At 45.5% G+C, this 13,958-nt stretch overlaps 1 protein-coding gene across 3 annotated transcripts in view; it reads left to right on the forward strand.

Annotated features, from left to right (window-relative positions):
* Positions 1-10,595, forward strand: part of LOC117381192 (NACHT, LRR and PYD domains-containing protein 14-like) — a 29,891-nt gene extending 19,296 nt beyond the window's left edge. The window contains exons 2-10 of one of the 3 annotated variants that reach the window (XM_055226612.1): positions 350-480; positions 1,117-1,215; positions 1,279-1,348; positions 1,449-1,653; positions 1,741-3,526; positions 3,597-3,770; positions 3,923-4,096; positions 7,981-8,024; positions 9,495-10,595. In XM_055226612.1, coding sequence (XP_055082587.1) covers positions 365-480; positions 1,117-1,215; positions 1,279-1,348; positions 1,449-1,653; positions 1,741-3,526; positions 3,597-3,770; positions 3,923-4,096; positions 7,981-8,024; positions 9,495-10,048 — 3,222 coding nt within the window. In that variant the 5' untranslated portion in view covers positions 350-364 and the 3' untranslated portion in view covers positions 10,049-10,595. Of the gene's footprint in view, positions 1-198; positions 481-1,116; positions 1,216-1,278; positions 1,349-1,448; positions 1,654-1,740; positions 3,527-3,596; positions 3,771-3,922; positions 4,097-7,980; positions 8,025-9,494 lie in introns of those variants that run through there. The other 2 variants (XM_033978093.2, XM_055226611.1) reach the window with 2 other exon arrangements.
* Positions 10,596-13,958: the final 3,363 nt, after the last annotated feature.

Consider the following 13,958-nt stretch of genomic DNA (forward strand, 5'->3'; position numbering starts at 1 on the left):
TAGAACTCGTTAATAACTTCGTATCTAATTTTTCTTCAGATGGTGTTAATTATTCATTATCTAATATGTGGAGTGTTTTCTTTGTGGCCCATGTCTTTATAAATCAGATATAAGTAAAAGTCTGAGTTCTGATTATTGTTTGTTTGATGGAAGGTCATTTTGTGTTTTTGTTTCTTCTCAATGTGAACATTTCATTGTACAGTTGTATTTCATAAATGTTTAGCTCTTTTGGCGTCTCCTTCTTTACATTTTGATGTGAAAGTTTCTTTATGGAGACACTTGACAAAACTACATGAGATGAACCATGTGAGCAGTGGGCGGGGCTAAACAGTGTGATGTCATTCTGTAGGACTCTGGACTGAGCATGGATCAGAGAGAGACCAGAGAGGACGCAGCCCCTCCCACCACCAGCAGGGCGGCGCTGGAGAGTGAACACTCTATTGGACGACTGATTAATTTTAAAAAGGAGCATGGTCCACAGTGAGTCTGAGCCAAAGATTAGATCTGCCTGTTGGAGTGTGTTTACATGCACAGAAGAAATCTGACCACAAACACCAGGTTTACATGTGTCGGGTCATTGTAGGATTAGGGTCAAACTCAACTGATTTTAGTCTTCACTGATCTTTGTCGTTGCTGCGTTTGTTTGACCTTTTTGATCTATTTTCTTCTTTAACACATGAGGTGTAAAAATCTGAATCAAATCACATCAGATTTTACTGTTTTCAGTCACATTTGAGTAATCTGACAACCGTAGAAATCAGATTATGATCAGATTTTAAGTGTGCATTTAAACACAGACACTGAAGGATTTTAAGAGTGAAAACGTTTAACAAACATCCATTACATTCAGTGTCACTGTCAGGCCTCGACCTGGACCAGAGTCTGGACATGAACAACTTTGAGGTTTAAAATAAAAACATGTTAACAATAGAATGAATTTAGATAAATAATGAAAGAGAAAATACTTTGTAAAATGTGGTGTTTCTTTGTTCAAACTGTGGCACTGCAGCGTCTGTGGTGAGGGCCTCATGAACACTTTGTACAAGTATCAGACCTGAGTCATAACAGTCCTATGTGTTTTACTGTGACTGAAGTGTGTTTTCTTCTGTGTCTCAGGATCCACCAGAAACATCCTCCATCTGAACCTGGTCCCATCTGTGAGTCCTTCAGGAGTGACTGGTCTAAGGGAGAGCCACTTAATTTTGCCTCAGAGCCGTGAGTTTCCATTGAATAAAACAGTTGAAATGAACATAAGTGTTTGATGAGTCTCTCTCACAGAGTGGAGCAGCAGGGTCCAGAGGTCTCCAGTGGTCAGCACCATCAGACACAGCTGGACTCCATATTTAAGGTCTGTCACTAAAGTTTGTAAATGTTCAGATGAATGAGAACTTGTTCCACACAGATCTGACACTGACTGCATTTGTGTTGTTTATAATGTGTCTGTTCAGCTTCTGGAGGAGGACATCTTCACTTTTGTCCAGAAGGAGCTGAAGAAGCTCCACAAGGTTCTGAGTACAGATTACCCAGAATGCTTAGAGCCTGTGGAGGATGAGGATGAAGAGCAGAGGAGCAGCAGTGAGGCTGTTCTGAAGATCACACTGAACTTCCTGAGGAGGATGAAGCAGAAGGAGCTGGCTGAGCGTCTGTGGAGCAGTAGGACCATTTAACACATTTAACAAGGTGCTCACAGTCGTTTTATATTCTCTGAGACTCAGGCCTGTATCTGTTGTCTTCATTCAGGGACTTATTCTGGAGTTTATCGACGTAAACTGAAGTCTAACCTGCAGCAGAAGTTTGAGTGTGTGTTTGAGGGCATCACTAAAGCAGGAAACCCCACCCTTCTGAATCAGATCTACACAGAGCTCTACATCACAGAGGGAGGGTCTTCAGAGGTCAACCAGGAACATGAGGTCAGACACATGGAAACAGCTTCCAGGAAACCAGACCCAGCAGAGACAGCCATCACATGTGAAGACATGTTTAAAGGCCCAGCTCACACACATGGACCAATCAGAACAGTGCTGACAAAGGGAGTGGCTGGCATCGGGAAAACAGTGCTCACTCAGAAGTTCAGTCTGGACTGGGCTGAAGGCAAAGCCAACCAGGACATACAGCTGCTGTTCCCGTTCACTTTCAGAGCACTCAATGTGCTGAAGGAGAGAAGCTTCAGCTTGGTGACACTTGTTCATCACTTCTTTAGTCAAACACAAACAGAACTCTGCAGCTTTGAAGACCTCCAGGTGCTCTTCATCTTTGACGGTCTGGACGAGTGCAGACTTCCTCTGGACTTCACCAAAACCAAGGCCCTGACCGACCCCACAGAGTCCACCTCACTGCACGTGCTGCTGGTAAACCTCATCAGGGGGAGCCTGCTTCCCTCCGCTCACCTCTGGATAACCACACGACCCGCGGCGGCCAATCAGATCCCTGCTGAGTGCGTCTCCATGGTGACAGAGGTCAGAGGGTTCACCGACCCACAGAAGGAGCAGTACTTCAGGAAGAGGTTCAGAGACGAGGCCGACACAATCATCTCCCACATCAAGACGTCCAGAAGCCTCCACATCATGTGCTACATGCCAATCTTCTGCTGGATCGCTGCCACAGTCCTGGAGCATGTGTTGAAAAGCAGAGAGAGAGGAGAGCTGCCCAAGACCCTGACTCAGATGTACATCCACTTCCTGGTGGTTCAGGCCAAAGTCATGAACATCAAGTATGAAGGAGGATCTGAAACAGACCCACACTGGAGTCCAGAGACCAGGAAGATGGTGGAGTCTCTGGGAAAACTGGCCTTTGAGCAGCTGCAGAAAGGAAACCTGATCTTCTATGAGTGTGACCTGAGGGAGTGTGGGCTGGACGCTGCAGCGGCCTCAGTGTACTCTGGAGTGTTCACACAGGTCTTTAGAGAGGAGCCAGGCCTGTACCAGGACAAGGTCTACTGCTTCATCCATCTGAGTGTGCAGGAGTTTCTGGCTGCTCTTCACGTCCATCAGACCTTCATCAACACTGGGATCAACCTGCTCTCAGAGAAACAAACATCATGGTGGACAAATATTTTTAGCAGTAAATCAGTCCAGTTTTACCAGACAGCTGTGGACCAGGCCTTGCAGAGTCCAAATGGACACCTGGACCTGCTCCTCCGCTTCCTCCTGGGTCTTTCACTGTCGACCAATCAGAGCCTTCTACAAGGTCTGATGACACAGATAGAAAGTCGCTCCCAGACCAATAAGAAAACAGCTGAGTACATCAAGAAGAAGCTGAGTGAGGATGTGTCTGCAGAGAGGAGCATCAACCTGCTCCACTGTCTGAATGAACTGAATGAGCGTTCTCTGGTGGAGCAGATCCAACAGGTCCTGAGTTCAGGACGTCTGTCTGAAGGTGGACTGTCTCCTGCTCAGTGGTCAGCTCTGGCCTTCATCTTACTGTCATCAGACGAAGATCTGGACCAGTTTGAGCTGAAGAAATACTCTGCTTCAGAGGAGGCTCTCCTGAGGCTGCTGCCAGTGGTCAAGGCCTCCAACAAAGCTCTGTGAGTAACATTTGTTTAACAGAGGATGGTTTGATTCAACTTCTACATGAACAATGTTTTCTCTCTCCAGACTGAGCAGCTGTAACCTGTCAGAGAGAAGCTGTGAAGCTCTGTCCTCAGTCCTCAGCTCCCAGTCTTCTAGTCTGACAGTCCTGGATCTCAGTCTCAACGACTTGAAGGACTCAGGGCTGAAGATGTTGTCTGTTGGTCTGAAGAGTCCTCACTGTAAACTGGAAAAGCTCAGGTCAGAGGGTTTAGTATTATGCACTATTATTACATAACCTGCTTTGGAAAAGAACATTTCATAAAAGTAAAATAAATATATGGGACTTTTTTGTCTCATTTGGTTTGATTGTTACCAATGAATTGACTGTTTACAATAATTCGTGTCTTCAGACTGTCAGGTTGTCTGGTCTCAGAGGAAGGCTGTGCTTCTCTGGCCTCAGCTCTGAGGTCCAACTCCTCCCATCTGACAGAACTGGACCTCACCTACAACCACCCAGGAGACACAGGAATAAAGCTCCTGTCTGCTCTACAGGAGGACCCTCACTGCGCACTGGACACTCTCAGGTTTGGACCAGTATTATACATACTCACAAAAAAATATATATATATATAATTTAAAAAAAAATAAAAAAAACATAATTCATTCAATGTAAGAGCAAACTTCAAACCGAGTTCAGACTCCATCCATCCATCCATCCATCCATCCATCCATTTTCTTCCGCTTATCCGGGGCCGGGTCGCGGGGGCAGCAGTCTAAGCAGGGACTCCCAGACTTCCCTCACCCCGGACACGTCCTCCAGCTCCTCCGGTGGGACCCCAAGGCGTTCCCAGGCCAGCCGAGAGACATAGTCCCTCCAGCGTGTCCTGGGTCTTCCCCGGGGCCTCCTCCCGGTGGGACATGCCCAGAACACCTCCCTAGGGAGGCGTCCAGGAGGCATCCTGAGCAGATGCCCGAGCCACCTCAGCTGGTTCCTCTCAACGTGTAGGAGCAGCGGCTCTACTCCGAGCTCCTCCCGTGTGACCGAGCTCCTCACCCTATCCCTAAGGGTGCACCCGGCCACTCTGCGGAGGAAGCCCATTTCAGCCGCTTGTATCCGCGATCTTGTCCTTTCGGTCATTACCCAAAGCTCATGACCATAGGTGAGGGTAGGAACGTAGATTGACCGGTAAATCGAGAGCTTCGCCTTCCGGCTCAGCTCCTTCTTTACCACAACGGACCGATACAGCGACCGCATCACTGCAGACGCTGCACCGATCCGCCTGTCAATCTCACGCTCCATCCTTCCCTCACTCGTGAACAAGACCCCGAGATACTTGAACTCCTCCACTTGGGGCAGAGACTCACCACCCACCCGGAGGGAGCAAACCACCTTTTTCCGGTCGAGAACCATGGCCTCGGATTTGGAGGAGCTGATTCTCATCCCAGCCGCTTCACACTCGGCTGCAAACCGCCCCAGTGCCTGCTGCAGGTCCTGGCTCGAAGAAGCCATCAGGACAACATCATCTGCAAACAGCAGAGATGAAATCCTGTGGTTCCCAAACCAGGCCCCCTCCGGCCCCTGACTGCGCCTAGAAATTCTGTCCATAAATATAATGAACAGAACCGGTGACAAAGGGCAGCCCTGGCGGAGTCCAACATGCACTGGGAACAGGTCTGACTTACTGCCGGCAATGCGAACACAGCTCCTGCTCCGGTCATACAGGGACCGGACAGCCCTTAGCAAAGAGCCCCGGACCCCATACTCCCAGAGCACCCCCCAAAGGACACCACGAGGGACACGGTCGAATGCCTTCTCCAGATCCACAAAACACATGTGGACTGGTTGGGCATACTCCCATGAGCCCTCGAGGACCCGATGGAGAGTATAGAGCTGGTCCAGTGTTCCACGACCAGGACGAAAACCACACTGCTCTTCCTGAATCCGAGGTTCGACTATCGGTCGGATTCTCCTCTCCAGCACCCTGGAATAGACCTTACCGGGAAGGCTGAGGAGTGTGATTCCCCTGTAATTGGAACACACCCTCCGGTCCCCCTTTTTATACAGAGGGACCACCACCCCGGTCTGCCATTCCACAGGTACTGTCCCCGACCGCCACGCGATGTTGCAGAGACGTGTCAGCCAAGACAGTCCCACAACATCCAGAGACTTGAGGTACTCAGGACGGATCTCATCCACCCCCGGAGCCTTGCCACCGAGGAGCTTGCCAACCACCTCAGTGACTTCAGCCAGGGTGATGGACGAGTCCGCCTCTGGGTCCCCAGTTTCTGCTTCCTCCTCGGAAGACGTGACAGTGGGATTGAGGAGATCCTCAAAGTATTCCTTCCACCGCCTGACAACATCCCCAGTCGAGGTCAGCAGCTCTCCACCCGCACTGTAAACAGTGTTGGTGAAGCACTGCTTTCCCCTCCTGAGGCGTCGGACGGTTTGCCAGAATCTCTTTGAGGCCGTCCGATAGTCCTCCTCCATGGCCTCCCCGAACTCCTCCCAACCCCGAGTTTTTGCCTCTGTGACTGCCCGAGCCGCGGCACGCTTGGCCTGCCGGTACTCATCAGCTGCCTCAGGAGTCCCACGAGCCAACAAGGCTCGATAGGACTCCTTCTTCAGCTTGACGGCATCCCTTACTTCCGGTGTCCACCACCGGGTTCGGGGATTGCCGCCGCGACAAGCACCACAGACCTTACGACCACAGCTACGAGCAGCCGCATCAACAATAGAGGTGGAGAACATGGCCCACTCGGAGTCCATGTCTCCAACCTCCCCCGGGATCAGGGAGAAGCTCTCCCGGAGGCGGGAGTTGAAGACCCCCCTGACAGAGGGCTCCGCCAGACGTTCCCAGCAGACCCTCACAATACGCTTGGGTCTGCCAGGTCTGTTCGGCTTCCTCCTCCGCCAGCGGATCCAACTCACCACCAGGTGGTGATCAGTTGACAGCTCAGCCCCTCTCTTCACCCGAGTGTCCAAGACACGCGGTCGGAGGTCAGATGACACGACAACAAAGTCGATCATCGACCTCCGACCTAGAGTGTCCTGGTGCCATGTGCACCGATGGACACCCTTGTGCTCGAACATGGTGTTTGTTATGGACAAGCTGTGACTAGCACAGAAGTCCAATAACAAAACACCGCTCGGGTTCAGATCGGGGAGGCCGTTCCTCCCAATCACGCCCCTCCAAGTGTCACTGTCGTTACCCACATGGGCGTTGAAGTCCCCCAGGAGAACAACGGAGTCCCCGGTTGGTGCACTGTCTAGTACCCCTCCCAGGGACTCCAAGAAGGCCGGGTACTCTGCACTGCTGTTTGGCCCGTAGGCCGACACAACAGTGAGAGACCTGTCCCCGACCCGAAGGCGCAGGGACGCGACCCTCTCGTTCACCGGAGTGAACCCCAACACGCAGTGGCTGAGCTGTGGGGCAATGAGCAAGCCCACACCAGCTCGCCGCCGCTCCCCGCGGGCAACGCCAGAGAAATGGAGAGTCCAACCCCTCTCAAGAAGATGGGTTCCAGAGCCCAAGCTGTGCGTGGAGGTGAGGCCGACTATATCTAGCCGGTAACGCTCAACCTCCCGCACAAGCTCAGGCTCCTTCCCCCCCAGCGAGGTGACATTCCATGTCCCCAGAGCTAGTCTCCATGTCCGGAGATCCGGTCGTCGAGGTCCCCGCCTTCGACTGCTACCCGGATCTCTCCGCACCCGCCCCTCATGGCTCCTCCCGCAGGTGGTGGGTCCACGGGAGGCGTTCAGACTCAAGACCACAATTCATCTGAACTAAATCATAAATAAATTGAAAATCAGAAGTGCTTTTTATCCAATTAAAACAGATTTTAGAACCACCAGAGGAGGCCCACATACCACAGTTTGAGAACCACTGTCAGATTCTACATAACAACAAAGGAGACCTATTCTGCAAAAATCACTTTTAACTATGTTGTAATTGTTTTAATCCACACACTCAGAGTTGTATTTAGAGTGATTCATGAATGTTTGAATGATCTTTATTCTCCTGTATTCAAGACGTCATGGCTCCGATCTGCCTCCTTTTTTCACACCACGGCGACTCTCACTGCTCTGGATTTATTTATCACAAATGAAAAAAACAAAAACAAACCTGCTGCTCATTAGTGTGAACTACATTTAAATCTATCCAGAGGTGAGGCTCCTTTGTTGTGATGATGTTTCTGGTGACGTATAATAAAGGGACATGTGTGAATCAGTTCTTAAAACCTCATTGGTCTCCAAAACTTTACAACCCACAAGTCAGTGGATTTGTTTCTTTTATTAAATTATTTTAGATTAATATTCCATCTTCTTCCATCCATTTTCTTTAGTTTTATCATTATAATGATCCACTGGTGAAAGAGATTATCACTTTACACTAGACAAAAGTACAATATGTCGTCTTTATTCTCACACAAACTCTTCTGACACTCTCTGATGTGGTGTTTCCTTTAGACTGAGACCTGCTGGAGAACGATGGATGAATCCGATCTGGAGATGTAAGTCTGACTTACTCCATTTAACACTGATTAGTTTAATGATTTTATTTGTCTCACACAAACAACACTTCAATACGGCTCATGGTTATTATGATTTAAATTACTGTTGTTTTATGAGTTTCAACAAAAGCATCATGGGAAATAACCAAACACCTGGAGCATGTCTCATCGGTCAGTCAGACTGAGACTCACTGGCCCCTCCCCCTCGACTCTCTCTCCTCTGTGGGTGTGGCCTCAGACTGTGTGAATCCAGAGTTCTTCTTAAAGCAGATCCTGAAGAGTCCAGTCTGGAGCTGTGTAACTGCACTCATGTTTCAGCTCAAACACAACAGTGATCTTCATTCTTCTTCTGGAGACAGTGGATTTAAACCAATCCCCTGTTCTCCTCTGAGCTGTGCCTCTGCTGCCTCCTCCTCATCACTAGAACAACAACAGACACACAAACACTGGCAAAAGGACAGAAGCTGTGAACAAGCTCCTGAAACACAGAGCCACATGTCTCAGCCCCTGTGTGCACCAAGCCCCATCAGAACTACTGCTGCTGGAGCAAAGGAGGAGCACCAAGCCCCATCAGAACTACTGCTGCTGGAGCAAAGGAGGAGCAAAGGAGGAGCACCAAGCCCCATCAGAACTACTGCTGCTGGAACAAAGGAGGAGCAAAGGAGGAGCACCAAGCCCCATCAGAACTACTGCTGCTGGAGCAAAGGAGGAGCACCAAGCCCCATCAGAACTACTGCTGCTGGAGCAAAGGAGGAGCACCAAGCCCCATCAGAACTACTGCTGCTGGAGAAAAGGAGGAGCACCAAGCCCCATCAGAACTACTGCTGCTGGAGCAAAGGAGGAGCACCAAGCCCCATCAGAACTACTGCTGCTGGAGCAAAGGAGGAGCAAAGGAGGAGCACCAAGCCCCATCAGAACTACTGCTGCTGGAGCAAAGGAGGAGCACCAAGCCCCATCAGAACTACTGCTGCTGGAGCAAAGGAGGAGCAAAGGAGGAGCACCAAGCCCCATCAGAACTACTGCTGCTGGAGCAAAGGAGGAGCACAGAGGAGTGTAGGAGGAGCACAAGAGGAGTACAGAGGAATGTAGGAGGAGCACAGGAGGAGCACAGAGGAGTGTAGGAGGAGCACAGGAGGAGCACAGAGGAGTGTAGAATGTGTGGAGTGACGTCAGAGACTGGAGCTGCACTTTGTCACTGCAGCAACAAACTCAAGTTTTACACTGAAAATAATCTGAAATAGATGTGAGGCTGAAACTAAAGGAGATATAGAGCTGATGCAAAAGAAACATGAGCCAAATATAAGACTGACATGATTCACAAATAAAATCATCAGAATAAAAATACATTCATCATAAATAATTGACTTTAAATCCATCTTTCATGAATAGATTGACCCATATTAAACTATAATTAAATGTGTGTCTCCACATGGGACTAACTGCTGCTGTGTTGTGTCTTCTCTCCATCAGATTTTTGTGATCTCACTCTGGATCCAAACACAGCTCACAGAAAACTCAAACTGTCTGACAACAACAAGAAGGTGACACATGTGACAGAGGAGCAGCCGTATCCAGATCATCAGGACAGATTTGACCACTGGCCTCAGATTCTGTGTTCCACTGGTCTGACTGGTCGCTGTTACTGGGAGGTCCAGTGGAGTGGAAGTGTTGATATATCAGTGTCTTACAGAGGAATCAGAAGGAAAGGAGACAGTTATGACTGTGGGTTTGGACACAATGATCAGTCCTGGAGTCTGTTCTGTTCTAAAGATGGTTTCTCTGTTTATCATAATAACAATCCCACCTCCCTCCCTGAGCCCTGGTCCTCTTCTGGGACAGTCTCAGTGTTTGTGGACTGTCCTGCTGGCTCTCTGTCCTTCTACACAGTCTCCTCTGACCAACTGACCCACCTCCACACCTTCAACACCACATTCACTCACACTCTGCTCCCTGGGTTTACGCTCTTTGATTCTGACTCCTCAGTGTGTGTGTGTGCTCCGACACACTCACCCTCCTCTGTGTAAAATACAACAGTCAAATCTGTAGAAAAATCACTTTGTAAATGTTTTATTTTGACTTGATTTGAGCAGAGATTTCTTTTCTAATGTGTTATTTCCTCTCAAAGACAAACTGCAGACATCAGCCTCACACTAGTGTCTGTACTGAACAAATCACTGTGTTCAATATGAACTTTACAAACTCATAAACAGGCACCACATGCAGTAAGTGTACAGTCTGTATATGTGCTACTTTGGTCCTTGTTTGTTTGATTGGGTTCAATACTCCCATAAGAAAGTATGTTGTATTTTTATGTTCTGAGGCAGTGTTTTTGTCCAATAAGAAGGAGGAGGAGACACAGTGGTGTAGACCATAGTAATTAGTACATGTGGTCTTTTATCAACCTTTCTTCAACTTGGAGAAGCCGACCGGAGCCACACCAAACAAACTAAACCATGAACTCCAGAGCCTCTGTGTCAGACGTCATCACATCTGAACAACTGCAGCAGCTCCTTCACACAATGGCACCACCAACAGGATGAATGGAGTAGGATCCTGTTCGTGACGCCATTCTCACAGGCATTAAACAAACCCCAAGACAACGAGCTTTACAACAAATGCTTGATGAGGTCGACTTGATAGATGTTTGGAGATGCATGCACCCTGGAGAGAAGGACTACACCTTCTTCTCAAATCCTCATAAAATGTAAACAAGAATAGATTATTTCCTGGTTTCTAAAATGTTACTCAGTTAGTCCAGGGGCGGTGGTGTAGAACAAAACGAGAGCGTGGAGAAAAAATTATAAAGTAAATTTATTATCAATCAATCAATCAACATTTATTTGTAGAGCACTTTACAACACTCAAAGTGACCAAAGTGCTTCCCAGTAAAATCAAATTAAAACAAGTTAAAATCATACTAAAACAGTAAAATAGGAGAATAAAATAGAATAAAATACATTAATACAACAAAATATAAATAATGATAATGTGTCACAACATTACTAGGTGTTGAAGGCCAATCTGAATAAATATGTTTTGAGCCTGGATTTAAAAAGACCAAAGTCAGTAATGGTGCGCACATCAGGAGGCAGTTTGTTCCAAAGTATTATTACAAAAATAGTGTTCAAAAGTGAATATAAATTAAACAACTACATAATACAAAAATAAAATACAAAGATACGGTAGCAGAGGACCCACTGGTCGCTGCTCCGGGCTTTTATTCCAGAGTTGATTGTTGAGTCGCTCCAGGTCCGGCTCAGGCGGTGGGTGGATCTGCACAAATGGAGACAAGGCCAAAACTGGACTAGTCTGTAACTTAAAACAATGATGGAGGCAGTAAAGCACAGTTTTATAGGACGCATACATCTGTCAGATCACGCACATGTCAAATTTTAAGTTATTTTTTCTGGCTCCCAGAAACCTAAAAATGCAGTGCAATGGGTCAATATTATCTGATTTAACTTTTTGCAAAAAAAAACTCAAGGAAATTTGTGTATTTTCTCTCAATTAATGATAATGGTGACACCGATCCAGCAAATCTATGGGAAACTACTAAAGTAAAGTAAAGGCTTAATGATCTCCTATTGTGCTTCCAAAAAAAGGAAAATAATTTATGATCAAAACAGACTTGGGTTAAAATTACAAGAAGCAGAAGTTGAACATAAACGTTCTCTCACAGCTGAGAGTTGGGAACAGGTGCTGGCTGCTAAAACTGCATTGAATTCATGAAAGATTCTGAAAACTGAAAAATCATAATTTTTGAAAAAATATAAAAAATAGCACTAGATCTACAAAATATTTAGCAATTTCGATTGGCAATAAAAAACAAAACACTACCATAACAAAAGTAAGAGACGTAAGTGGTAATTCAGTTTCTACAAGTGAAATTGCAAAGGTGATTAGAAAATATTTTATCAACCTTTAAATCTGAAACTGTAAACGATGAAAGTGATAAAAATATGGATTTGTTTTTTCAGAAATTAAAATGACCGAAAGTTAATTTGCAGGATAATGAGTTACTTAATGCTGAAATCACTGTTGAAGATGTTTAAAAATCAATCAATTCTTTAAAAAATGGAAAAGCTTGTGGTCCGGACGGCTTTTCCCGCAGAGGTGTATAAAACCTGTGGATATTTTTGCTCCTCTGTTAACAAGAATGTTTCAGCATGTGTCTGATGTGAAGAAACTGCCAAAGACAATGCAGCAATCCATTATTACATTAATACTTAAAGAAAATAAGGATCCTGAAAATCCTGCATCATACAGGCCATTATCAATTCAGAACATTCAGATAAAAAAATTCTAGCAAACATTTTAGCAAAGCGCCTGAATAAAGTGATACACAAGTTAGTTTCCTGCGATCAAAGTGGCTTCATTCAGACACGACAGTCCTGCTCCAATGTACGACGGCTGCTTTGTTTTTTACAGTATGTAGTAAACAAGAAAAGGCGATGGTCATTACACTGGATGTGGAGAAAGACTTTGATCACGTTGAATGGATGTATTTATTTAGAACACTTAAGGAATTCTCATTTAAGGTAAACTTTATCAAATGGATTAAACTGTTCTATACAAATCCACAGGCTGCTCTTTTAATGAATGGAACCATGTCTGAAACATTCTTGCTGGAAAGAGGCACCGAACAAGGGTGTCCACTTTCTCCTCTTCTGTTTGACTTGATCATTGAGCCACTGGGTGAAAGTTTAAGAATGAACAAAGAGATTAAGGGCATAGAAACAAATAACAGCTCTCATAAGATATCACTCTACGCTGATGATGTTCTTTTATTTCTGAACAACCCCGCAGAGTCTAAACCTTCATTAATCGGGACTATTCAGGAATTTAGCCCATTTTCAGGTTACACAATTATGAAAAATCATTAGCCCTTCCAATTGGAAATATAACAGACACGCACTCATCCTTTTAAGGTAACTACAAATGGGTTAAATACTTCTCTACAGATCTAAATAAGTTAATTAAAAATAATCTTTCACCTGCAAGTGCAAAGATTAAAACTGACCTCCTCAGATGGACTGCTCTTTCATTATCTTTGATGGATCGAGTAGCAGTTATAAAAATGAATGTTCTTCCTCGCTTGCTGTACATAATACAAATGCCTCCTACACATATCCCTTCTAAAACCTTCAAACAAATACAAAGAGCCATAAGAGCATTTTTGTGGAACAACAAGCGACCGAGAATGGAACTTCAAAAACTCCAGCTGCCCGTCCAAAAAGGAGGCCTTGGTATTCCAAATGTCCAGTTCTATCACTGGGCATCACAATTAAAATTTGTCACAGAGTGGGTTAAAAAAAGGCCTCTTCTGTTTCCATGACTTAGAAGTAACTGGCCTAGATAATGAAGAACATTTCCCTTTCTTATGTTTCGAAAAAGTATATACCAATATTAAAAACAACTATATTCTCAGTGCTGTCCGTAAACTCTTCTGTGTCGACAAATATTCATTTTCAGCACCCATTGTTAACAGATTTATCAACTCACCTGTACTGATTCTGGCTTTAGAGAATGGAGGGAAGCAGCATCACAAAAATATCAGATCTTTATGTAGATGATTCTATAAAGTCATTTCAGCAATTAAAAATCTAATTTAATCTCCACAAACCCACTTCTTTGGATATTTGCAAATCAGAAGTTATCTCAATTCCATTATATATTTTAAAAATGGTATAAAAATAGTATTTTAGATAATATTTTTATAAAACTGCTGCATTAAAAGATAAAAATATAACAAATGTTGTTATTAATATTAAACAAAGTTGTGAATATGACTTTGGTGTCAAACTGGATGATCAGCAGTGGATCAAAGTACTAAACCATGCAAAACGAATCACTAAATCAAATAAATCTCATGAAGTACAGTATAAAATCATTAACAAAATGTATGTGACCCGTGTAATTCAGAGTTAATATGAC

The sequence above is a fragment of the Periophthalmus magnuspinnatus genome, chromosome 14 (assembly GCF_009829125.3).
Source record: "Periophthalmus magnuspinnatus isolate fPerMag1 chromosome 14, fPerMag1.2.pri, whole genome shotgun sequence".
Taxonomy (NCBI): domain Eukaryota; kingdom Metazoa; phylum Chordata; class Actinopteri; order Gobiiformes; family Gobiidae; genus Periophthalmus; species Periophthalmus magnuspinnatus.